The 27896-nt window shown below is 38.5% G+C and overlaps 1 protein-coding gene across 5 annotated transcripts in view; it reads right to left on the bottom strand.

Moving 5' to 3' along the window:
* CYFIP1 (cytoplasmic FMR1 interacting protein 1) overlaps window positions 1-27896 on the bottom strand; it is an 82229-nt gene that overhangs the window by 27700 nt on the left and 26633 nt on the right. The window contains exons 9-24 of one of the 5 annotated variants that reach the window (XM_074608017.1): window positions 26505-26609; window positions 26239-26330; window positions 24883-25000; window positions 22963-23085; window positions 20386-20511; window positions 19930-20096; window positions 18404-18551; window positions 16836-16983; window positions 16377-16530; window positions 14987-15143; window positions 14148-14244; window positions 13720-13796; window positions 13520-13628; window positions 12837-12956; window positions 11491-11690; window positions 4415-4502 (exon numbers count right to left, since the gene is read on the bottom strand). In XM_074608017.1, coding sequence (XP_074464118.1) covers window positions 4415-4502; window positions 11491-11690; window positions 12837-12956; window positions 13520-13628; window positions 13720-13796; window positions 14148-14244; window positions 14987-15143; window positions 16377-16524 — 996 coding nt within the window. In that variant the 5' untranslated portion in view covers window positions 16525-16530; window positions 16836-16983; window positions 18404-18551; ... (4 more) ...; window positions 26239-26330; window positions 26505-26609. Of the gene's footprint in view, window positions 1-4414; window positions 4503-11490; window positions 11691-12836; window positions 12957-13519; window positions 13629-13719; window positions 13797-14147; window positions 14245-14986; window positions 15144-16376; window positions 16531-16835; window positions 16984-18403; window positions 18552-19929; window positions 20097-20385; window positions 20512-22962; window positions 23086-24882; window positions 25001-25874; window positions 25901-26238; window positions 26331-26504; window positions 26610-27896 lie in introns of those variants that run through there. The other 4 variants (XM_074607987.1, XM_074608000.1, XM_074607991.1 and 1 more) reach the window with 4 other exon arrangements.

The raw sequence follows: 27896 nt of genomic DNA, 5'->3' as shown, positions 1-27896 counted from the left end.
GCGTACAGTTTTGGCAAGAGAGCACCCGCCAAATATTTCCCAGCAGGCAGTGGGTCTTTTCAGCTACTGTATTTTGACAACATTTCCCACAACTTGTGAAAGACGTCAACTCTCACATTGCTAGGAAGACAGGAACTGGCATAAGTTTGATGCGTCGTCTTTACTTTTTTCTACTAGGATAGGTACGACCCACAGAAACGCGTGCTGAATGGGGGCGAGTATTACTTTTAGAAGACACTTCAAAAGGCGTGTTTATAGTGTTAAGTTAGCAATAGCGTGTCCTCCAGTCCCTACATAGGTAGCATTTCCTCTAGATGACCCACATTTTTCTTTGTCTTACACACCAGTCTTAAACAAACTGTGAAGATGACAACAGTTTACTGCTGTTTCAAATGAAGGTGTTTCATGAAACAGACACTGAAAAACTCGCTTCAGAGCATGAAGCCAACACTACAGGTTTACTGCCAAAAAGGGGTGGCCGGGTAGCAGGGACACAAAGAAATGCTCTAAAATGATCTTGTAATCAAATTAACGATAACAATTTTCTGAATAGGATTTAATCAGAAAGAGAAAAGATTATTTTAATGTTAAGGCGATGGAGCCAAGAGACGTATATTCTCACCTCTGCCAGCATCGCGGACTCTTGAAAATCTGTTTACTTCTCTGCATCTCTGTTTCTTTACGTGGGTTTTAAGGCAGTCCAATACATACATTTACAGGCATTTATATATTATACACACATGTATATACCATACTGAGAACAGGGAGCAGTTCAGTCTTAAAGCAGTTTTGAGGCAATTCACCTACTGCATTTTGTTATTTATACACAAACACATGTATACAAAAAGACACATCTATGTATCAGATTGGGAAGGCAAGGAGCTACCATGGAAGTGCTCCCAGGAATGGGATCTACCTCATCTAAAATAAAACCATTCCACCCAAGAAGTTTACTGTGCACTACTTAGATAAACATATCACCTCACGAGGAACGGACCATCTTGCACCCACTGCAAATGAGCAATGCATGAAGAATGTCACCTGAAGTTGTCGCTAGTTGTCACTGGTTGTGAAGCACTCATGTCATCACACATGTGAGCACAGTGCTGCGCAATTCTTTATCTCCTGCTCAGAAAGTTTTATTACAGATTCATTGAGGTTTACCCCGGCAATTCAATGTCTTTGTAGCTCACTGTCCAGTTTTACGCGTGCTCTAGTAAGAGGCAAGCATTCTAAGCGATTACTAAACCAATAACAAGATGCAATATAATGCAAACTGATGTTAATTTGTGCACCAGCAGGAGGTAAAAACCATTATATTCACATTGAGAAGTATTTTCCAAAGGGGTCTGTTTTCACAAAACAAATGAGTTAGCATCTACAAAATGCAGAAGACATACAAACATGAAAATCTTTGGAAAATGTTGTATAAGCCAGCAAGGAAGCTCTTAAATTCTGGTCTACACAACCTCTATAAAACCCAGTACTTCATTAAAGTGCAAAGTTAGTTTCAAAACCCCAGAAGAGACTCTTTCTTGTACGTGCATTAAGTATTTTATGCACCCATCCCATGTTGCCAAATTTCAATCTGCTAACATTCATTTCATTAATCCTACACACACTTCACCTGAGTAAAGAGATTTCAACAACCACGCTCAACAAGCTTTTAAAATACTCCAGCTCACTTAAAAGACTAATGAGCTTTCGCAGGTCAGCTCCTTCCCACCTAACAGCTCTGCTCCCATGTCAGCCAGGAGAAGTAACTGGTATCCGTGGGTTTCTGTTTTGCTAATTGGATGAAGATACCGCTTAGAAAACTTTAGATGCAACAGAGAATCTGGACACAACTGTCTATGCCAAGCAACAATGCACGTTAATATAGACCAAATGCTTTGATCCATTTAGAAATATCTAAAAATATGTGAACGCTTTGAGATCAAAACAAAAAATTCCTTTAATTACTCTTAAGCAAGCACACTGCTTGGGCAAAGCTTCTGCACAGAAAGTGTTTAGCTGTTACAGTTCAATAGTTCAATACATGCATATAAGAGTGTACATATGCACGAGACACCACAATGCTCTTGTTTTGACCTAAATAAACAGCACAGATTGCTAAAAAAATACCAAAAACCAAAAAACAACAAAAAATAAGAAAACAAAAAAAAAACCCAAACAAAAAACAAATCCAAACACACACACACCCCAACCCCAACCTAACCAAATCTACTCCATAGCCCACTATTATCCATCCAGGAGGCAATTCAACAATGTAACTGTTAAAGGAGCCAAAGAAGGATGTGCTCTGTGACAAGCCTGGCTACATAATACAGAGAATAATATCATGCAATTATATCACACACTAGAATGTGTAGGCTCTATCATGTAAGAATTACTATCTGTTAGATACAGTAGAAATGTCCTCCTAAAATTCCATTCAGATATCCTCAATTCCAAAATACATTAGATTCAAGAATAAAAACATACTCTTGTAAAAATTGAGTCAGGAATATCTGCTAATATAGGCATATCTAGTCATTAAACTTGTTCCAGAAATGAATCTAAGAACCCCCTCGATCGCTCCTGCTTATATAGAAAAATAAACATACTTCTGAAAATGTATAGCACTCAGAGTAAAGACTACTAAATTCATTTTAATAATGTAACCTGACTGATAAAAAAAAGGGTTCCTCAGTTAATCCCCACTGTATCATCACTTAGATAAATTAAGTTAGCAATCTCTACTAAATTCAGTGGGGTTTTTGCTCTTTACACTGCATCTGGTGAATTCCTAAAATAGTAAGGAACACAATAACTCTAATGCAAGAAAATCCCACTTTCCTATAATTTACTGTTCCCTGTTGGAGAACAATTATATAAAACACTATTCACAGTACCAGACAATCAGCTGTTACATTCCACATTAAAGACATGTGAATCCTTTTCCATCCCCTTTACATTTTAAAAGCATGGAAGTTTTACAAATGCAGCAGATACATTAGCACTGAAATTTGTAACTTCTGAGCTATCTTTTCAGCTCTCAAAAACTAGCTTGCTGGGCAAATCACTTCACAGAGATCGCACTGTATAACTAGGGTATGATGTGCAGAAAATAACACTACGATAAGCACTAATTATGCTCATGTTTAAGTAGGAGCTAGATAATGAAAGTAGCTAGACATGAAAGTGACATTTACAGCGCACTTGTATAAATTATGAGGATAGCTAAGTACATAATTTTAAACCTTTTTTTTTTTAGTCAATGATCCTCTCATTTCATCCTTATATTTTTATTGATCTTTTCCATACTTCCATTTTGCCTAACGGATATTCAAGAAAACAATGGAAAATTAAGAGTGACATCTTGTTAAATATTCTCAAATGAATTTTACTGCTCTTGGAAGTAGATTAATATTTCTGACTGGATATTAAAAATGCAGATATATATAACATGCTATGCCTTTAATTGTTGTTAAGACTCGGGTAATAATTCTGAAATGTAAGAAAATACATCTGCAGTGATGAGGGAGAATAAATCTATCCCTCAAACATACAATACTGCACACATGAGCATAGCATTGGTCCTGTGAATACAGGCTAAATTTCCTCACTTGTATAGCTCCATGAAAGCCCACAACTATTCTCTTGTGCCAAGTACTCTTTCAACTTGTCACCTACATAAGCTCCTTTCCAACCTCAGTACTGGGCATTGCCATAAGGCACAGAGTATGTGCCTGCATATCATGTACACTTCTATTGAAAACTTGCATATACCTTCTAGGCGCTCCTAATCCACAAAGGAAGAAAGATGATGCTAATACAGGAGATAAGATGGTCAGAAGGACAAGTTCATCACAGGAACTTTGAGGTCCTTGGGTTGAAGATGCCAAAGAAATGCTACTTTTTTTTTTTTTTAAATAAATAATTTGAGCGGTTTGGTATCTGATAGTTTGGGATGGTCAGAATCTATATTCCTTTTAAGTCAGATAACATCTGAAGCAGTTTTTTCCTCGCTGTTCCCTCTTCTCCTGCCATCACAGTCTTCATTCCTGTAACAAGTGAGCAGCTGCACTCAAGATGGGCTCTTGTTCTCACTTCACCAGATGACTAATTAATCTTTTCTTTGAGTCTGCTCTGCCACTATAAGCAACTATGCAATGCAAGGTGGTTGAGAGAAGGACTTATTTTTAGCTATGGCAGATAAGACTAACCATCAGAATAATCACTTGCTCTTTGGCTGAAAAATATGGTAAGCTTCATAGCAACGTCAGGAAAAAAACCCATCTGTTGAATTTAAAATAACCACAAAATGTATCTGAGTCCATTTTAATAACTTTCATATTCCGTGATTTCTATAATTAAAAAAGATACCTTTAAACATTAGCAAACCATAAATATAAAGGGAATTAGATCCAACCTTTGATCCATAGAGATACTGCGGCTGTGCATTAGGCTGCTTATCTCTCTGAAACTCCTGAGAAAATGGTAGCACGGTGCGAACAAATCTATAAAAACAAAATAAAGAATACATTAATTATACTCACGTTAGTAGGTGTGCACCTAATACACCTTACCCTGTATAATACTGCTTTTGTCTACATATAAAATCAAAGCCAGACCAGTAGCCTTTCAGCCCAAGTTGAAACTGGGGAAGCACATAGCCTGCATTGCCCAAAAGCCAGGACACAAATCATAATGCAGTTCTCCATCACTTACTGGGACCCTGGTCTTCCAGGGGTGTGCAGGGTACCAAAATATTTGTCACCTCTCCTCTAGCCCAGCCCAGAAAAAAGAGAAGCAACTAACAAACTAGAAACAGCCTCTCACAGAGTAAGGAAGTTCCCCGTGTTCCAAAATAAAGTCCTTGAGAATGAACTACACCTTCAGAGAAGAACATGACATTTCTATTTAATGTTTTGAAGCTTTTTCCCCCCAAAAGAAACTCACAAATACTTTAGGTTAATACCTTTAAAAAAAAAATCAGGAGGAAGGGTATAATCCCTGTAGCAAAACTAACGTTTCAAAAGTGATCATACTGCAGTGTGAACATGTACCAATACAAATCATGTTTAGCTCTACCTTTTGTATACTGTTAGGAGGATGACAAGAGAACTACAAAGCTATGGAATACTGCAAAAGATAGGATCAAACAGCCCACTAACAAACGAGGGCACCGGCGCCTGAAGAACGGTGCTTGGGCCAAACTCTGCAGGCATGAGTCCTCTCGTGAACAAGCAGCACAGACCTACTCCCCTGATGTTGCTTGTTAACTGCGTAACGCACATTTTGTGGCACTACAGTTTGAGTGCAGAAAGAAGTCAATCAACACCTACTACAATTCTGATTCTGCTTAACTTCATGAAGCCGAGCAAAATTATCGGTGCATGTGTTTACAAGGTTGGATGGCTACTTTATTTTTTAACTTGATAAAAAGGATTTCTTGGTAAATGGTGCAAAGTTGTATATACACAGAGAAGATGAAAAACAGCTATTTAAGAAGTGTACATCAAATTTTATATCAGATCAGGCTGTTCTGAGCGATAGCTGAGTAAAATAAATGCATCTAGAAAAGGTTTCAGGGAAGGAAGTTTGCAGTACATTATAATATCATAAGATACAATTATATCTTGATTTGGTTTTGTTTAAAATATGTTTGAGTTTAATCAACACACAAAATAAATGATTTATTAATAATTTTTCCTGGAAAGAACATAGAAATCCTATTTTTAATACATCCATTTCCTAGCTGGAAACAAAAGCAGACACACTAATACAAAATTATTTCACCCAGACACGTATAAACTGCACCATTATTTCCACTGTGTTTTATTTCTGAGTAATCTAAATCATTTTTGTGAGAATCTCTAACTCCAGGACAAGGCTTTCTATATTTTTTTAACCTGCTCAAAAATAGGTATACCCACAGTTTCATCTACTTATTTATATGTATTTTAGCCCTGTCTGTCCAAAAGTACTTGTACTTGCTGAAATCCAGACAGTGCTTGCATTTAGAGCTTTTGAGGAAAAAAAAAGATCATTTATGTGTATTATTTTTGATACTATGTATATAATGTCTCCTTACATTTACATTTCCTCAGCTGACAAGTTTCCCCCCTTCTCTCTCACTTACATAGCAACTGAAAATTTTGTCTTGAGATTACTTGAACCTGTTCTCGCACAGATACTTAATTAATGAGTTTACCAGAGATGATGTAAACATTTGGTGCCATTCAGAGTAATCTGCGACATATGACAGTCCCAGAGATTACTCTATTCCCTCTTCCTTCTCTCCAAATCCTATTCCTTTTTAAACAGACACCAATTTTCAAGCCCTAAGAAAAATCTCTAAAATGAAAGAGACCAAAAGAGATACTGTGTCATTTGAGATAAGACTGGGTTTCAGTGTGCAGATGTATTGGGCAAGAGCTGATTCGTTATCACTAAGTTAAAAGCCTCACAACGAAAAGAGTGTTTCAGAATATAAATGTGGGTGCATCCCATGACTTGGGAAGCTGTAACTATTATTCTTTCTCTTTTCAAAAAGGTATTACGAAGATATTTGAACTACAGTGTCATTAGTGTCTGGGAGCTAACCAGTCAGACTGCATTTGGATTGAGAAGAAATCACAGCCTCAGAAATCAAATACCAGAGAAATACTTCCAAGACACAGCCTCCTAAGTTTCATTAGTTCTGTACAAACACAACTAACTCTTGTGTGTTCCTCAGTGCTCCTCTACGTTCTTGGGGGTTTCTCCATCATTAATGTTTTAGAACAGTAGCAAAATAACTTTAAAGGTTTCTTAAAGACTTGAAGCAAGCACCCATTTTATACTTTCTTGAGGGATGTGGGCAAAAGATTCCGAGAGAGGAAGAAAGAGGTTAAGGAAGCAGGAGCAAGAGGTACAGTCACTTGGTATCTTCTGGCAGGGCTATGGCTACATACAACAGGCAAATCAGAGTGCACCATTCTAGAAGGTATGTGACTAATCCAAATATATAATTCAGATAAATATTAGAGATCAAAACCGAGGGCTATATAGAAACCTTTACAGTTCAGCATCATCTGCTATTCTTCAAACTTTTTCAATGTGTGCGTGTGTTTTCTTTTTGATATCCTGCTCGCTGGCTTCCTCCTGCTCCTCCTCTGAGAAACAGAAACCTCTCTTTGAATATCAATGCTAAATCTAGGCAAATTTTTACCTTCCCTCAGATACTGATGGATGCAGGTTTTTGGCATACTCCAAGATAATCAGTTATTTTCATTTTTAATCAGTGTTGATGATCTCACGGCAATTTACCCATTTTAATCAACGCAAGTTGTAAGCAAAGTAGATTAAGCAGATGAAAAGCCTGATGGCTTACCAAAGCTTTACAACAGTGATTGCTAAAGGACAACATGAGCCCCAAAGCAAGTATTTTAGGGATCAAATAATTTTATGTCTGTACTTCTGTGATATCTACCAGGAAGCTGTTCATAGTGAGCACTTTACAAACTAACCTAGATGATTATGTGATTCTAATCACCATAATCTATTTAAGAAAATAAGAAGAAATCTGAAAGAGATCACTTTAGTCAATGAGTCCGCTGCATTGCTACTGCAGGCACCAGATGAGACAGACAATCTCATTCTTCCTGAGCTTCATCTCAGAACTGATAAAATTCTTCCTGCTCCTACAGAAAGCGTCCCTCTCCACTTCCCTGCCTAATTGGTATGAACACTTTTAACTTCCAGCCTTCTCAAATTAGCTTGTCCTGTCTAACAGATCTAGAGCAGCCCCCACACCTCCTCTCTTAGTGAATGCTAGGATCTAATTCACCCTTCTTGAACATGAATGTCAAGATAGAGAGAACAGGAGGCTACAAATTGAAGTGTGAAGAAACAGTAGACAAAACAGAGCACGAAAGAGTAACAGATATCTGCCACTCCATTGCTATCACCTTTCCTTTTGGTAGAAAGACTTTTGTTTTTTTTTTTTTGGTGAGGAAAGATAAAGTGCTTGTTGTCAAATTTGATGGAGCACTTGACTACAGTCACCCCTACTTTGCATCAGACTATAAAACTGCACCATTTGGCTTTTTGTAGCAGAAATTAGGTAGTTTTCACTGCCAGGCTGCTTTTCAGATTTGTTCCAGCAATGTCTCTAAGGGCTGAAAATTTTTTCTGAAGAGTGACTATCACAGAGTATACGCAAGACAAGAAGACACAGCTGTTCTCTTGTGAAAACTAGTCTCAAAAGCAGTATGAGAGAGACAGAGAGCTCGCGAAAGGAAGGGGAAGGCAGGCAGGCAGGCTGAAAAATAAAAAGCTGGTCTTTTTGTTCATTCTGCGACAAATCTGTATCCTCAGAAGAAATATGCCATACTGCACTTCGAAGAGTGCTATACACATGAATTTTTAGCACAGAAAACAGATTTGGATACTGTGTTGAGAGGAAATGGTGCTACAAGTCTGACTACTGTCTCCAGAAGCTTGTATTATTTCTGTCAAGAAAGCACAGAAAATCCTCAGTTCAAATAAACGTCTAGGTTGTCTCACAACTTGCTCCTCTGTTAGCCCTGAAAACAAAACATGCTATCATGGAAGGAAAAGGCCAGCTTAGAATTGTTAAAAAAAAAAAAAAGGCAGAAAAAGGAACACTACAGAGAGTGAAAAAGGAACAAAGAATAAAAATCTGGAAGTTGTCCTGTCATTTGAACCCTCTGGATAGCCCTAGTCCTCCCAACTCCATAAAGATACAGAGGAATGAAAAAAGTACAGATGTGGGCATAAGTATGAAAGAGATTCCTGGTGCGGAAAGACCTTTGGCTTGGGAAAACACACAATTGAGGGCTCTTAAAAAACTCCCAAGCTGCACAGAAAATGCAACAAGTGGGAAACGGCTGCTCGTGGTCCCTTTTGGTTGGAGAACTGGCAGTCAACAGCTTGAGACCAAACTAAAAAAGATACTTTTTTGTGCAGCACCCAGCTTCACTGCAGGCTCCTCACTACAGCACATCATGAATGCCAAAAACATCACATAGCTTTAAAAAAGGTATGGACAAAGCAATGAGGGAAAAAAACCCTAATTGTAAAGGGCTAGAAATGCAATAACATCCCACCATTTTTTTTTATTAAACGCCTGATCTTTGCTAGAGGCTGGCCTGTTTCCTAGGAGAAAAATCCTCCCTTGTTTTCATACTCGGCCTCTGCATGGCTGCTGCCAGCACCAGGACACTGGGCTTTGACCTCACCTGCAGTTCATATTCTCATGCCATTTTCCAAAAGTTTGTTCTCTTTCTTTCCTGACTGACAACAGGTGGGTTAAAAACACCTTTAGATTTCACTGCTAATGCCCATCTGCAGAGGTCCCTTCGCTCATCTCCCCATTCCTTCTCCACAACTGTTGCGTAGTCTGGACATGTCTGCGCAGCTGGCCAGCACTAACGAGACTAAATTTCAGAAAACTGGCAACTGCAATTATTAAATTGCTAAAGCTTTTAATAGCAGACTCACTGTTTAATCTCAATACATTATAGGATATAAAAAAATTCCTAAGTCTCAAATAATTAAACATGCAGCATGTTTCAATACTTCTGTGTGAATAGCCTTGCCTTTGAATCAAACCTACAGGGTTTCTAAGCACTCTTTTACAAATGTTTGAAATCATCATGTTCATGCATTCTTGGGAAAAGAGCTTCAAAAGGTACTGGATACAAGTTAATCTGCCAATACGCTAACTTTAAAAGAAGGACACTTACACCTAGGCTGTGGTCAAATTAATGAGAAGCAAGCCACAGGTATTAACACATTTCCCGGGAGCTCTACCTCCAACCCCTCACCAACCGAGCAACTTCTCTGCTTTTCATCATACTTATTTCTCTTCCAGCCTTTCATTGTTACTTTTCTTCCCTTGTTTACACATAGCTTTCATGCAAGACATTACCTATTGAGAGTCACAAATTAAACTAGCAGCTCTCACAGAGCTCCTCACTGCGTGTTCCTGTATTTGCACACAATAACCTGTACAGTTGAATGCAGAGAGAGCTCATCAATTTAAAGTTCATGCTAACAGCAGGGCAGCAATAGATATAATGACTGTATTTAAGAACTAGGAAAGGGCTAGAAACTCCCTGTTCCCTCTTCTAGCAAAAATATCCAAGGGCAGCACATAGCATGTGCACCACACACATTCATTCTCTCCACACTGCTGGTTTTGACTGAAACCAAAGCAATTCTGTGATTAAATTGGACACGTGGTACACACACTGCCTAAGATCTGGCTCACTTTATCATTTCTTAAATAAATTATCCTGAATTAATTACCCAATATGCTTGGGTATCAGCCTAACTCGATTTGTGCATACAGTTTTTAAATAGACAAGCACCAGTCCTACAGGATCCTGCAAAGTTTCCTTCAGTGCTCCATGCTCGCTTCCCAAGCATTGTGGTCTGCAGTAGGGCACTCCTTATAGCTAAGATGAACAGAGACTGGACTGTTATAGGAGCTGTTGAGTGTCGTTCATTAAAGCTGACAGGTGAAGGATCAGCATTTCATCAAGATTTTCTTTTAATATTATGCTTGTATGATTCTTAATACATCACACTGAATATTCCAGCATTGATCTCCAGATACATCAACTGCTCAGTAGCTTCCTCGGAAATCCATTCAACTCTCCTATGTAGACAGATTCATGTAACAGAAGTTTCTTGCCTAAAACTTAATCCAAAAAACACACTTCGCCCCCCCCACCCCCACCCCGGACAGAATGTTGGATCTAAAATGCAACATAACCATCACGGAAGATGTCAGACAGGGAAAACTCTCCAAGGAGACAGTGAAAGATGAGAACAGGCTTCCTCCTCTTTCTACACCTCAATTATTCAATATCACTTTACTGTCACTTCACAGTGCTTTAACCAAAACCTGAGTAAAGGCTAAAAGCAACATCAATCTTAAAAACAACACACAAACAGGAAGCCCAGAAATGCAGAGTCTCAAGGATTGCGCCTTCCACTCATTCAAACTTTAGATCCTACCTTTCTGTTTCTATTACTCACTGTCCTTAAAGTCTGCAACTATAGTTGCAGTGAACACTGAACTCTTCCCTTTTCCAGTAAACAATCCTTTTTGTCACATTAACACAGAATCAGGAATATAATTTTATTTCCACCGCCTCATAGTTGAGGATCCTGTTTACCAAAATATTTTCCTGACACACACTTTACAGCATTTTTGCACACACTTTATTTTTCAGTATATCATAGCTAAGTCATTAAAATGTCAGAATTTGGATGCTGCAGTTACATTTGACTACTTCTGTGGACAAATAACAGGCTTTCATACATTTGACAGTACTTAGTAAAATGACTCATGCTCCTTCGTTTCAAGTAAAGCACTAGAAATGAAAAACACACTAAATGAATGGAGATGGACTTGTCAGCATTTGCTAGGAAAAAAGTTGCAGGAGGGTGATAGAAGAACTGCTGCAAACAAAAGGCCGCCATGCTAACCTGTTAGTGGATCCATTGTAGCAGTAGTTTGGAAGGAAATCGTAATTGAGTTCCCAAAAGACATGAAGAGTGATTCTTCCATAAGGGGCTGACACATTGTGATTGGCTTCTCTGAACATGGCATCAAAGCTGTCCAAGGTCATATATCTACTCAGAAGCTTGTGAGTCATTTTGTTTATCTCTATCAAGCCATCCAGCTCCTACAAAAAACAAGAGGAGAGAAAGTGAGCAGTGCATTTAATAAAGTGGAGAAACTCAACAAAGTACATCAATAACCTTGACCAAATTGAAGAAAGAAAGAAGTCAAAATGAACAACTGACTCTCCCCCAGTCTCTTACTTTAACGATAAGAGCTGGAAAGAATCAGTGCTCTTGGGATTGTTTTGTAACCATCTCCAACCAAAACCTCCTGAGACTTTAAGGGTATTCATTAAAATTGTTCCACACTGCAGATGGGTCTCAAACACAGATCTATGCCAAATCTTCTTCCACTGAGAAAAAGTTAAAAATCCAACATTTAAATGGGTTCAGGCATAGGTCAAGAAGCATCTTCTGCGTTTCCTACTTTACAAGCTGTCACAAAGTGATTTCTGCTCAGTAGGACAACTGGTGAACTAACTTATGTAGTTGTACTAGTAGGGATAACATCATATTTACCATAAATTCTTCTCATGGTTTACTCCAGGGAAGAATGCACTAGGATACAATGAAAGACAAGACCAGACTTTTACAAATGTTGTGAAGGTATCCAGGAAGTCACTAGCTGCAGACTACACAACCATGCCTTTCATAATGTTTCTCCTCTTGACAAGAAGGTGACTAAAAGAATGCCTTTTGCAAGACTAAGCTGCTTCTCTGCTAAGAGGTTTTGTCAATCTAGATTTTGTAAACCAAACAAACGTCTACCATAACATTGTACAATTTCACACCTACAGAAAAATTAAAACAAAACACAAGAGGGAAAAGTGTTGTTATTTTTCTAATAACACTGCTTAAATTATTTCCCATTCATATATATTTAACTAAGGTGTAGGATAAAACAAGTCTGCCTCTTAGTCATTCAGCCTCTTCTCCTTTCAGGAGTGACTGTACAACTATTTGCTGGGAGAATACTTAGAGGACTTCTAGCAAAACTGGAGAAAACTTTTTTTGCTTCTGCCATTAAAAATAAATACAGATTTAAAGTGGAGGAAAAAAAAAAGGCTATATGCCTATCATTCTCAATGCAAATAAAAGAAATAAAAATTAAATTAAATTAAAATAAATTAAAACAAACCAAACCAAAATAGCGCCTAGACCCCAACTGCAGTGTTAGCGCTCTGGCAGAACTGCAACACAACACTCACCACAATGGAAGTCAAATCCTCACTTTCAAATCGACCAATTGCCAGTTCCATTGACCTGTACATGGCTGCTGAAATTCGCTGAGTGATCAATCGGTTCAGGTCTATTGACCTACCAAGAAGCTAAAGAAAAAAACGCTATGAAGTTTCAAACTGGAAGTCAAATTAGAAGACAAGCTGTACAAGGATATGAGACTCCACAGATTAACAGCCATGGTGAACTTGGATTCCAAACACACAGAAACAAAGTAGATGGACAAAAATTATAAATTCACGAACAAATGAGGTACTACAATTTACATCCCAATTCTCACAAAAAGAAGTAAAATCATACGTTGCATTTACATCTAAGTATTTATATAGCATTTTATGCTACCATGACATTGTGCTGACAACATATTGAGAACTGGTGAAAGACATTACTAGGAAGGCAACGCTACCAAACGTGACATTTTTATTTGGCTTGTGTTTGCGTAACTGCAACAGACATTTGCACTAAAACAGGATCTTTTAAGTTTTTTTTTTAATTTATCCTTCACATGACAAAAAAGCTGATCCCAAATGTCAGTTATGCCACATAGATGACAGAACATATACCACAGAAAGAGTTTTATATACCTACATAAATCAACACCATTGGAAAATTGCCAAGCAACTCGAATACAACAGAGTATGAGTTAACTCACTTGGACATGTCTCTGTTTCAGCAGTGTCTCGTAGCGGTTGGACTGTAGCAACTGAATGGTTGCTCCCTGATTCTTGCATTCTGAACGTAATCGTTTATCCAGAAGCAGGCTATTAAGAAAGGAAGAAAACACTTAAAGTACATTAGACAGGAAAGCAGAGCAGAAATGCATGAATAAAAGTTCTCTACTGGAATACGTACCTGCCAGCCATTGCCTTGTAGTACGCAAATATTTGGTCTGCCAGCTTGTAGACAAATTGGTCAAAACATAGGTTTACCTTTGGGGGGGAGAAAAAAAGTGCATTTAGAGATACTTGAAATTAAGAGGGGAGCTTATCCAAGACCTCCCATTGTTTATCAAATGTAATTAAGATAGTTAATGCATCCAAATTTCCCAGTACAAGAAAAGATGATGTTCAGTTTTCAGCATTCATGTGAGGCATTTTGCACAGGTCTACAGGTTTCCTCACAACGTATCACCCCACCAGTTACCCATCTTCCGGTCTTTCTTCTCAGTTTGTTTTTTTATCTCCAACTGTTCTGAATCTCTTATAATAGGTCTTGGCCTTTAGCATCATTTTCACATTCAGGTACAGACTATGTTTCTCCAGTAGCTAAGGTTACTTTACCTCTGCCTCAATCTCATCATAGAGGAACTGCTTCTTAAATTTAGTAAGTGCATAATGAGCACTGTCGTTATAAAGGTCCAAAGAATACAGAACATACCTGAATGAAAAAGAATAAAGAAAAGTTACACGTCTATAGAAATTATGATTCTTTAGGATGGTGCAGTCAAGATGATGTAAGCCAGTCAATATTGTAAATCATGTTTATTTGAGTTTATATAAAAAGTATCACAATTTCTCCTTTAACAAAGTCTTTTGTTAGTTCAAGAAATTGTAGAGATAAGTATACAGCCTGAAACTTGTTTTCTAGATGTAGCTTTCAATCAAAATGGAACTATGCTTTTATCACTATGCATTATATTTGACATCTTGACGTGAAGAAAAACTTCTTTGAGGGTGGCAGAGCACAGGAAGAGGCTGCCCAGAGAGGTGGTGGAGTCTCCTTCTCTGAAGACATTCAAAACCTGCCTGGATGCGTCCCTGTCCAACCTGCTCCAGGTGAATCTGATTTGGCAGGGGGGTTGGACTAGATGATCTCTGAAGGTCCCTTCCAACCCCTCCAATTCTGTGATCTTTGAGGAGTAAGTAAGGAGAACTCACTCAGGGAATAACATATTCGACTGGTGCAATGATACTTATATGAAAGGTTTCGTATTTCAATTATTCACTTCAAAAAGAAAACTCTGAGAATCTGGAAACTGGAAAATGTAAGAGGAGAATTTTATAAAGGTTTAAAATACCTTCTCAGTGACTGCCTGTTAAAACCAATTAAAAAAGTCACATCGTAATAAGGAATGGCAATCATTAAGAATAATCATTGAGTGGAAGAGCATATGTCTTACTCCATCATTGATGCTTCTTTAGTCTCCAAAATATGGTCCGTCAGAATCCAAGGCATGGACATCTCAATGGGAAATTGGATTCTTCTGCCCATGGTTAGCTCTAAGAAGAATTCCCTGAACCACAGCTGGGACAGATCACAGCATTGCTGCAGAGTCTCTTTTAGAATAAATAAGGGAGAATTACACTTCTTATAGAAATACATCGGCAACAATACAACTGTGATTCTGATGATGCGATGTGAAACAAAAAAAGCAGGCGTGAGTCACTAGAGCTATACATAGACCAAATATGTAAACCAAATTCAAAACATAAAGCCCATGACATTTTCAAAGAGTTTTAAACTCCATGTTGGCCCCCAAAGTGGTGCCTTATTACAGAACAAAATGTGGAAGTGGGCCAGACTACCAGTTAAACAGAAAAAACCATGTACACCAGTAAAGGGGGATTTCTCGTTTAATTTCTCAGCTGGGAGCTGAGAAAGTCGTACACTGAACTTGGGAAGCAGCAGGCAAAGAAGACAAAATTGTATCAGATCCACCAGTACCATCTCTCTGGAGGACTGAATCGTTCCACATCTTCCTGTTGATCAGATGGGCAGGAAATGGCAGACAGACACACAAAGGAAGGATTAAAACAAAAAGTTTCTAAGGCTGCTGTCAAGGGCACGGAGGTGTGCTTCCCACCTCTCCAGAAAACACTCAGCACAAGCCTTCTTTTGCAGAAGACTTGAAAACTGAAACTTTTTTGGAGTTAACTTTTTACAATAAGATTCTCTGAAGACCTTTTGAAGCGCTGTTCCCCAGTAGCATTATGACTGACATTAACAGGCTCCCCCTTCTCTGAGGGTAAAGAAGTCTGGCAGCAAAACAAAAATGAAAGACAACACAGCATGGTGATGACAAAGACTAGATACATTCAATGTCAGTAGGTGAATTCTTTAGGACAGCATGTTTCCGATTACAATTAACTGAATAGTAAGAGTAGTGAAATGACATCAAATTTACCACAACAGAGAATTTGTTGCCTCTGCACTTAAAACAAAAACAAAAAATCCCCCCAAACCCAAAACACAAAAACTACTTCCTTTTTAAAATTTCAATGTGTATAGGCTTATCTGTCCCTTGTTTATATAAATATGTACATTAAAAAAAAATAGAAAAGGGAGGTAACCATATGAAATTTGACGCGTTATAAACAAATGTATAACAAGTCAAAATAAAAATCCCACCACAATATTGAATATCACGTCTCAGAAAAAGTTTGGACAGACCAAGGCTTTTGATAAATAAACCAAAGGTAAGTTGACTTAGGCAATCGGAAACATTTTCCAGGTCGTGTTAGAGGTGTTAGGACATGCTAAGCTGGACACTGATCATCTACGTATCTTACCACTGAAATTTATCAAATGAGTGTAGAAGAAAGACTCGCGATGGAATTTTTCTATGTCCAATATGGTGGGCCCCTCAAGGCTACTTCTCAAGGTTTTCTTGGAACCACTTTTGTCAGCAATGAGGGACTCTAACATAGTTCTCACCATGTAAAGCTGTATCATTAAAGGAAACAATTGTGGTGGAAAGGGGGGGGAAAAAAGGAAAATACACATGGTACATTAGTTGAGCAACACTGAGAATTACTATCAGTAAGCGACTGCTCCACTTCAAATTGAAAACTGGCACTGTGTGGGTAAAAGCCTTTCAGGCGAGAGGAACAGATGCAACGCTAGCCTACACACCAGCACAAACACCTACCCATGCCAAGGGGACCTTCCACTGACACTTAGCAGCAGACCATTTGCAGTGGAACAGTTCACATCACCACAAAAAGTAAAAGTAATAAGTAATGTCTTACCACCAAAGTTTAAAAGAGGCGGATAGATGTAGGACTGCCTCAGAAACTTGTGTGTCACATGCAATAGCTTTTCCAATCCCAGAGACTTGAGCTGCTTCAACAGCTCAGCAGAGTTTAAGGACTCTGTCATAGTGCGAACCATGTAGAGCTAAAAACCAACAGACAGGGGCAGGCAGGGGAGAGAGAATCCGTTAATAAAAACACATGGGTGAATAAGGAAGGGGAAACAGAAGCAAAGAAAACGTGTTAGTTTGTTAAAGATGAAAAGCAGCACAGTAAGCATGCAGAGGAGGACACACAGAAGGGTTTCTTTGTTCAGAATAATCACTGCAATCCAGCGCTCCCTCAAGCGAAGGGAAAAGTTCCCGTTCATTTTAGAGGATGCTCAGAGAGCCATTAGCTTCTCAAATGATTTTGTGAAGATTTCCAAGTATTACCAATTCATTCATTCATTACCAGCCATTTTAGAACTGCATGAAACTGAAAAAAACCTATCTAAAATCCATATATTTGACATCCCTTCCTCCTGTCAGCCAAGACAAACAAGTGTGCCAGCCCAAGAGCAGAAAAAGCAGACAGAACCATGTACTCCCAAACAGCCTGTTGCAACCAGTGAAACAAAGCCCTTAAATGTACCAAGCACAGGAGAAGCACTGGTGGTGATATTTAATTTTTCCCCCAAAAAAATTAGAAAGCAAACCATTTTTTTCCAATTCCCAGAACAAAATCTTCATTAAACCCATCATACCATAATTTAAGCAACTTTTTATTACCCAAGATTATTATCCATACATGCTCTCTTCCCCACAGATTTTAGGTATTAAGAAATTGTCTTTACAGACCACAGTTGCCTTCAATTTTTCACCCAAAGTGCTCAGTACCTCATTTTCTCAGGTGAGCTATGAGTACCAGACCATACACTCTCCAAACAAATCCACAAAGAAAATAAAAAAGATAATTATATGGAGGTAACAAGAACGAGCCTCTAGGTATGGGATTTCAATGGCTACCACAGAAAACACACTTGAAATACCTTGGTTTAGCAGCAGCAGCAGATTAAATAGATTTTAGGGGGCAGTTTTATCATTCGTTACTGAACAGTAAGAGGGATCTTGTTAGAAGTCAAATACTCTCCCATATTTTACAGGCAATCATTTATGTTTTAAACACATTTTAAAACTACATAGACATCTATTGAGTAATGGGATTTAACAACAACAAAAAATCCATCAGCCATACCAGAGATGGGAGTCAGTCAATAAATAATTCAAATAGTTCAAAAATATTATTTAAAAAACATTATGAGCTCAATGAGAAAATATTTCTTCCCAGGAAGTCAAATTAAAGAGACTGAACAGTGGAAAAATTATGCGTCAGTAGAAAATGACAGCAACAGAGGATTTTGGTTAAGTATATATAATTTTATAAATATAAATCTAATCAGAGTAGACTTTTAGCTTTAAAAAAGAACAACCCAAAACTGTGATTTTTAAATAGCTCAGGCCAGAGAGAAAACATTTCATGCAATAATTGCTGACAGATACCACAACCACCAGACAGGAAAATACCTGAGTGCTGGAGGGTCCCACTGCACGCCTTGGGACTTTGATGTCAAAACCACTTTTGGGGTCCTTCTCTCCCCTTAGAGCTGGGTCATTGAACGGTTCATGACCCGCTTCCCAGTCACACACTGTCTTTCTGATGGCCTGCAAAACACTGAACACAATTCACACTACTTTAGACCAGTATCCAAGTGCACCGATGAGAACATTTTACTTTTTTTTTAAGCACTCTTCCAAAAGCACAGAAACTTTGCAAGAGCATTCAGGAGCTCGGAGTAACTCAGAGCAACCACAAATGATTTCGCCATCAACTTCAAGAACGCCACATCCACCAAACAATCGCTCCACGCTATTTATCAAAAAGGATAGTCCAGAGCTCTTCTCCTCTGTCAGAAGAAAACTGACCTCTGAAACTGGTTCACCAGAGACAAAAGTCACCTGTCAAGAATTCACCTCTGGGATCTCTACCAAGTGCATCAAGCCAGTTTGTTCTCCTAAACCACAAAAAGCAGATTATTCCATCAAACCAAAGCAGATTATTAACCAAACTAAAGAGAGAGAGAATTCTGGCTTGAAATGAAAAGAAGCAGCAGAATTCCTGTTTCCAGCAGAACTCCAGAATTCAGCTGGAATTTGTACAAACAGCTTCATACTTCTAAATCCAAATACTGAACTGGGCTTCACATACTTGTCAGAAACACAGTCAGCCATATCCTGTGGCGTGCTGAATGATCAAGCAAATGTCTCCTCGCAGATCTGAGCAGGTAAGAAAGTGTTACTTCCCTATTTCATGAAAGCCCCTGGCACAAAAAGACTCTCCCCGCAAACTTGATGATTTTGGAATAATTTGTTTGGAGTAATTTTTAGCTTCTGACTGGATTTTTGTGGCAGTCGGAGCATTTAGCAATAGCTTAATTAGCCGAAGACTTTCACCTCTAAGAATTTTGCAATGAAATGTGGGAACGAACAAACAGTAAACAAGTCAAGATTACAAGCAAACAATTAGGGACAAAAAGATAAGGTCAGGAAATGCCACCAATCAGTGTGGGCAGATGGAGCACTTGAAAGAGAAGTGTAAGGCTAATAAGCCAAAAGCAGCAGAAGCTGAGAAAGAAGGCAGGATGCTAAGAGCACAGAGATGAGACTATAGGGTGTGAAACACTGGAATCATAAAGAAGGTGGGCAGTAACACCTTTCTTCAAAATAAAAATACTAGTCTTGCTTCCAATGTTACAGTACTTAGCTTTCCTTAAAATAAAAATAAACAAGGAACACAAGGCTTCCTGCAGTACTCCTAAAGGGCTAAAGACAGCCTGGACTCTCACTGTACCCATGCTGGCAGCCATTCGTTTTTGACTTCATATTTCTTCAGCTTCCAATAGATATTCAGCTATGCTAACTTTGAGTACCAGACAGACTAGTAAGGGATTACAGACTTGAAGAGGCAAAATTTAACAGCTGTGCAGTTCTGCAACAAACATAGTAAGATTTGCGAGAAAGAATATAGGAGAAGATGACAAGAAGAATTCTACCTCTGAATGACATTTTTCTTCTTTTTAATGGCTTGTCTTAACGGCTCTCTAAGCGTGACCTGGGCAAAGTCCTGAAGAGCTGCATAAATGGTATGGCGAATGGCATGATTGAAAACACTTTCCATCCTTCCCATCAGCACCTGAAGACCTTTGATCATGGCAATCACCTGCAAAAAAAAAAAATTGTGTATTTTTCTTATTTTGTTTGCATAATTGTTTTAAAACCCCCTTTTTAAATACAGAAAATGAGAAGAGGGGAATTAACAAGTTCCAAAAGATAAAGGATAGTTTTTCTGTACTCCTCGTACATATTGAATGGAGGAAAAAATGCTCTTTCAGAGTCAACAGAGGGCATGCTGTCTTTTTGCACTGGGTATAGAAAACGCTTGTAGAGAATGTTCTCCTTTGTATAGAATTAATCTTTGGAAAATCCCCATAAAAAAAGGTTTATCTTACCTCAACCAAAGCAAACTTCTCCTCACTAGTATAGTTGTATCTTGTTGCTCTTTCATACTCTTCCGCATTGTCAGGACAATCTTTATTAGAATATTTGTCAGTTGGGTGTACCAGCTTCCACGAATACTGCAGTTCACACAGCAGAATAGGGAGAAAAAAGATGGGGGTAAAATAAAAGGACTGAGAAACACAAAACCCAGCTGGACACAAATAACATAATTTAAGAAATACTTCAGTGTTTTCAAGAATATCTGAAAAATAATATTTTGTACTATTCTCAAAACCTGCATAAATTCTGAAACTATTATCTAGTGGAAATGCCAAACAATAATTTGCCTAACAAATTTTCTTTAAAGCCAGCAATCCTGTACTAACTTAAAAAATGCAATACACACTCATCAGGTAATGCACTCCAGAGTATTTTTTACTGAGCAAATGCTAGCATAGGCAAAAGCTTCTTCTCCACTTCAAGCACAAGAAACACAGAGACACCTCAAAAGCATAACAAAAAAATCCATCACACCCACACACAAAAAACGGAGCTTCCAACGTGGCCAAATATTCACATATAGAATTCAAAAGACAACTGGAAAACTACATGGGTTTGGGTTTTTTTTTAATGTTTACTAGGCTTAAAGACACGGAAAGAGATGCATTATCTGTGACAGTATCATCTGCACAGCATGCATTTCTCTTAAATACTGCCTTTTCAGTCACTGCAAACACAGCTCAAAATGTTCCTGAGCAGTGTCAGGCTGATCTAATATCCATCAGGGTACATCCACTGAAAAATCCTAGTCACGTTCAAATACAATTTTCTCACAGTTTGAGTTCAGCAAATAGTAAGGTCTGACTGATATTATCTTTGCATAAGTGTTAGATTACAGAGCAATATAAATTTTCTTGCTATAATGGATTAGTATTTGGACCAATTTGCCTACAGCAAAGAAGAGCATCACACCCTGCAACCCAAGTGCTACACAGAGGACGCTGGGGAAATTATTAAACAAAGATTATGTATTTTGGGGGCATCAACTTCACAGGGTTAAGTTGGACATCAAATGTATCCTGAAACTTTTTATCTGAACATGATGCATGTAACAAGGTTCATGGATTCTGAGTGAATGCAGAAGACAGGTAAATAAGTAGGATACTCCAGATCAGAATAAATCCTCAGTAGGAGGACAGGGAGAAGGTGAGCACGAACTTATGTGAGAAGTATTTAAGAGAATCCATATAAATCAGAAAGACAAAGAAAAGCAGTGATAACAGGCAAAAAAACCTGCTGTGGTCCTCAGAGAAAGTATGTGCTGAAACTGGAAGGATTAAAACAGAGCTGAGAGAGTTTCTACATCATTTCTACAGAGAAATAATAACATAGAAAGATTGTCACTGTGAAGAGAAGCCTGAATGCAGCGATTTGCAGTGACAGAAATAAAGGGAGCAAGTCTGCAAGTGGCAGAGGCCAGAAATAGATGACAGCAACCTCTCTTAAGAAGGAGAAAAGGAGAATAAGATTTTCACCATAAAACACACTGTTGATTTAAATAGGAATAGAATAATACAGGAAAAAGCATGACTCATCTATTGGCTTTTAGAAGAGGCAGTTAAAAATACAGAAGAGAAAGAAAACCGGGTCTCTATCTATGCCCACTGTGACCGCACTGGATTCACGCAGTACAAATGGCTTGATGCTCCCTCAGACATCAGAGGCAGACGAGGAGCACGTCTGGCTTCTCTCATACAATACGTCATCTGTTTCAACCCTTCCTAGAACACACTTTGGTGCAGGTAAGATGCAGCTTTTATCTAAGTGTCTGCAGCATAAAAAGGACTCCTGCATCCTCCTCTTCAGTTTCTGCCTGAAGCAGTTTCTTATTGAAAAAATAAAAACAGTCACTTTTCTGACTGGTATCTGTTTTAAAAATAAATTACTAAAATACAGAGAAACAACTCTGCAGGTTCTTTATTTCCCCTCCCTTATCTCCTCTCAAGTTTTCCTTTCCCCACATTTACTTTCCTTTTGACTAAAAGCCTAATCTAAAGCCAAAGGGAGCCTTTCCATTCACTTTTGTGCCTTTGTTTAAGACCTTACATGCTTCATTTTACTAAGCGATGATGTCTAAACGTAGCCAGGTGAAGCTGTTTTATTGCCTCCTGTGTGACTGAATGTTGGTATGGATATTTCTAACAGAACATAATTTTAAACAACATTTAGAGGAAAATAATGAAGTCAGTCTATGAAACGTAAGTATCAAGAGCAAAATAAAAGCACCTGGTCAAGGCTTACAGGTGATCACCTATCCTTTAAATATAACAAGTTGAATGTACTGTATGAGATCATACATGCTACTGGAGCTTCAAAGCAGCGACATTACTCATAGCTTCTTAGAACTTCATGTGCCTTCCTCTGAGAATGTGGTTTGCAGCAGAAGGAGAAAAGGAGTGAAAGAAGAAGGAAGAGGGGAATTAAGGAAACAAAACACAACACACGTTTTTCATGCCACTGAAGCAAAGCCTGTCCAACCTCACCAAACTGCCTCCTTTTCATCTGGTTTTATTCCCCAGATAACATACCACTTCCATGACGTGTGCACTCCACTGGGAGAGAAGCTGCAGGCCTTGGAGAGAGAGATCAAAGAGCTTCCGATACTCTGCATCTGTTTTTTGAGCTTCCTGTCGACCAGACCCAGTCACCACCTAGAACATTGTTAAACAACAACAAAAAAAACCAAACCCACATCAGAACATGCTGTATCCAGCATCCATAGACAAATTTCTACATAGATTTCTTTTAAGCATTAAAACAGCATCAGGTACCAACACCTGCATTAATATCAGCTTTTTCTTCCAGAGACTTACATAGTTAAAACTTTACAGACTTTGGTCAAGTGATGGAAACCACTGGTACCCCTAATCACCAAAATATTTGACTTCAGCAAGGCGTTCGACATGGTCTCCCACAGCATCCTCATAGGGAAGCTTAGGAAGAGTGGGCTTGATGAACCGACAGTAAGGTGTATAGAAAACTGGTTGAAAGACAGAGCTCAGAGGGTCGTGATTAGGGGCACAGAGTCTAGTTGGAGGTCAGTGACGAGTGGTGTTCCCCAGGGGTCAGTACTGGGCCCAGTCCTCTTCAATATATTCAGCAATGACCTGGATGAAGGGATAGAGTGCACCCTCAGCAAGTTTGCTGAGGACACAAAGCTGGGGGGGTGGCTGACACACCAGAAGGCTGTGCCGCCATACAGAGAGACCTGGACAGGTTGGAGATCTGGGCAAAGAGGAACCTTATGAAATTCATCAAGGGCAAGTGTAGGGTGCTGCACCTGGGGAGGAATAACCCCATGCACCAGTACAGGTTGGGGGCTGACCTGCTGGAGAGCAGCTCAGCTGAAAGAGACCTGGGAGTCCTGGTGGACAACAGGATGACCATGAGCCAGCAATGTGCCCTTGTGGCCAAGAAGGCCAATGGCATCCTGGGCTGCATCAAGAAGTGTAGCCAGCAGGTTGAGGGAGGTCATCCTCCCCCTCTACTCTGCCTTGGTGAGGCCGCACCTGGAGTACTGTGTCCACTTCTGGGCTCCCCAGTTCAAGAAGGACAGGGAATTGCTGGAGAGGGTGCAGCAGAGAGCTACCAAGATGATTAGGGGACTGGAACACCTCTCTTATGAAGAAAGGCTGAGGGATTTGGGTCTCTTCAGTCTGGAAAAAAGATGACTGAGGGGGGACCTTATCAACACTTATAAATATTTAAAGGGTAGATGTCAGGAGGATGGAACCAGGCTCTTTTCAGTAGTGCCCCGTGACAGGACAAGAGGTAATGGGCACAAACTTGAGCATAGGAAGTTCCACCTAAACATGAGGAGGAACTTCTTTACTTTGAGGGTGGCAGAGCACTGAACAGGCTGCCCAGAGAGGCGGTGGAGTCTCCTTCTCTGGAGACATTCAAAACCCACCTGGATGCATTCCTGCAGGTGAATCTGACTTGGCAGGGGGGTTGGACTAGATGATCTCCAGAGGTCCCTTCCAAGCCTACCATTCTGTGATTTGCAGGTGAATTCAAGACACTAATGATATATATATGTTATAGGTTCTATATATGTATAGATGTGTGTATATACATGTGCAATTTTTTATTTTTAGCTAATCTCTTAACTTTTAGTTTCATTTAAACTGCTATGAGCACCCATTTGGAGTAAGGGCTAGACAACCTATTCCAAAAGAGACATGCCAAAAGTTCTAGGATACATATCCTAGACAGATAGATAAGCAGAAGAATACTGCAGTTTGTATGATGTATCATTACTATTGTAAATTTAAAGAGTGTAAATATCATGCAGAGACTGGGTCCTAGCCCTACAGTCAGCTTTTCTTGATTCAGGTGATCAAGCTGTGTTATTTACGTAGCCTGAGGTTTACCTGCTCTTCAGATAGTTAACAAAAACTGTTAATCAGTGACGTAAAAATTGCATAAATAGCTGTAATCCCACACACCTCACTGTTGCTGTAACGAGCCAGTTCTGATATGAAACGCATATGGTCTTCTCTGATTTGGATCATCTGTTCACATATATTGTATTGGGGACTGCTGCTGGAAGACGTGCATGTCCATCTGTTTAAGATGACAAGAAACACCCCATCTAAATCAGTTTAGGCAATAAATAGTACAACTGATACTGCAAAGAAAGAATCACAATGCATGACTTAAAAAAACATATCTTCCTTCTCTATCTGAGGCCTTTCCTCTCCTCACATCTCTACCTCTGTCCCTTCACAATCCATTAGTTATGGATTGCCCTTCTGATTTCAAACAGTACTTCTTCCGAGTCTTAAAAAGAACCTTTTTTATTTTCTTTTCTGTATTTTTAAAGGCTGCTGCTATGAAATACAGGAAATAATCCTCTGTTCAGGAGCGCACACTTAGGGACAAGACTGAAAAGTATTGAAAGGCAGGGCAGAAGTATAGGTATAGGCTGCAAGATACATCTAGCTACCTTCAGGTTGTTTTTCATTACTCTTATTTAACTATGAAGAACCTACAGTATGCTCCCAACTATTAAAAAAAAAGGCATTATTAAATACTATCAACATGTTACCAAGAGGGACACAAAAGACATGCTACCAGGAATGTCATGTTAAGCAGCCTTATATTTTTAGTAGCTCAGCAGGCCCACTGCTGTTGATTTTCTCTTAGCAATTACATGCAGGTTATGTGTTTTTTTTCTGCAGGAATTAAAATGCAAAGCACCGCATTCTAAATTCATGTAACTGCATGGAGGGAAGGTCTTGGAGGAGCATGGAAATGTTCACCAAAACAAAGCAATAACCATAAACCATGGAACCACTTATGTAAAACCTGGCTGCATTTTCCATCCATTTTGCTGTGCTGCACGCCTCGCCAAACAAAAAAGAGGGGGAAAAAGCTAAGTTGCTGCTCCATATACAATATACACATGCCTATTTACCCATGCACTACTACTGCTCACCTTGCTTAGTAAAATCCTTCATTTCTTTTAAAGAAAGTTTCATATTTAAAGGAAAAAATAAAAATGAAATTAGTGTAAGTTAAAATTCATTTTCCTCCAACCCAGGTGATAAGAAATGTCACAGATGCAAGAATGAGCTCAGCAGCAAAGAAAGTTCTTTAAACAACTTGTTTCTTTAGTTGCATCTATTACACGAAGTATATTAATAGGGAAATACCCATGCCAAAAAGTAGACCAAAGTGAAAATCCTATTAAAGCAATTACCACAAACCCACAGACTAATGGATGATTATGAAAATATACTCCAAGGAGCTGACTTTCCCCAGCCCAGACACTCCCCTATTTGTTTCCTTCTTGTCCTTACCTGGATTTATTCTCCTCGTAATGGGCACTGGTCTTAATGTATCTTGCAAGTTCTATCTGCATGTCACCAAACAGTGGGACAACCTGCAACTGCTGTACACAGGGAATAAATCAAATTAGATAAGTTATTAAACACAAATCTTAGTGAAAGGAAAACATTATTTACCTATAATTTAGTCCAAAGTGATCTTTATTCTATTTAATTATATTTAAAATGAAAGGGGAATTACCTTTGAAATTGCATATTAAGATCGAATCTTAACCAACCTTAAAGAACTTGTCTATCTTGGCTAAATTTATCCTTTTCTTTGCATCCAGCTTGTAGATGTTACTGACACTTCCATCCATCAAGTACAATCCAAAGCCCATAACCTGAAAAAGAAAAAAACAAACCTCTCTGCAAAAGGACCTCAGAGGGAAAAACCTGCTGCAGTAAGACCGTTCTTCACATCAATAAAAAAAAAAATTAATGTTTGAAATTATTCCTCAAAAGACCTGAAAAGTCCTGAAACACCCACCCTCCTTCAAACAGAATATATTTTCAAATACATAGCTTTTTGTAGTATTCTTTTATGTATATTATAAGTTTTTACATTAACATTAGCCTGATCAGTTATCCTTGTTTGTATCACAGTTATACTTGTTTGTATAAAGATTTAACATACAAAAAAACCTCACTGAAACTAGAGTCTGGCTATTTTTAGACAGGTTTTTTTTCCACTTCCATTTTATTAAAATTCTGTATGTGCAAATTGATCTGTAACAGAATTTTAGGCCTATCATCTCTGAGCTATTGCTTTTTACGGCTTTCAGCATATCTCCGAATTATACACACAAGAGCTGAGAAGCATCCAAAAAAAATCTAATTACATTTTGACCAAATTATTCATTAACATAAAGTTATAATTCAGTATTCACAGTAGTAGGAGCTGACCATTAGCCACTTAATACGTTCTAAGCACACGTTTACCGAACAAAAAGCCTAAATATGAAATACATGGTGGACATCCTTGGAGATAGAATACAAATGTTCTAGAGTTCATGTATTGTTTCAGGATGCTTCCATTTGGTCCTAATAAACAGAGCTCTTCAGAAGTTAAATGCTGAAGTGACTCAAAATATTTGTCATGAGGCAAATTTTCAATTCTTACTCTATACATTTTCTTCCACTGCAAGACATGCAGCTGATAAGATCAACCATATTCAACTTCATATTGCCCAACACTGTCTTATTACACGTATATACTCCAGCTAACTAAACTTATCTACTATCCCTAATTTCAAAATACTTGTGCCCTGAAATCTTTGATACACGGTCTCACCTCCAAAAGCTTTTTATACAAACTTGCCACATATCTAAAAATAAAACGTAGTAGTTCCTTTCTGTTATCATACTTCATAGAAACACAATTCCATAGAACTGTTTTCCTAGCAAGGCTGCATTTCAATTGGGACAACTTCAATTTATGAAAAACAAAAATGGATTAGAAACTTTCTAAATAGTTCTAACGTGCAATACAATAAAAAGGCAATGGAGAGGAAAAAAAGAAAAAAGGAATAAATGGAGTTATTTGGTTAATATCGTTTGGGTTTTTTCTTAAAAAAAAAAAAAAATCACCTACAAAACACACCCCAGGAATTCAGACATCTGTGTCCTGC

The sequence above is a fragment of the Larus michahellis genome, chromosome 1, assembly GCF_964199755.1.
Source record: "Larus michahellis chromosome 1, bLarMic1.1, whole genome shotgun sequence".
Lineage (NCBI taxonomy): Eukaryota > Metazoa > Chordata > Aves > Charadriiformes > Laridae > Larus > Larus michahellis.
This window is presented reverse-complemented; position numbering and strand designations above follow the sequence as displayed.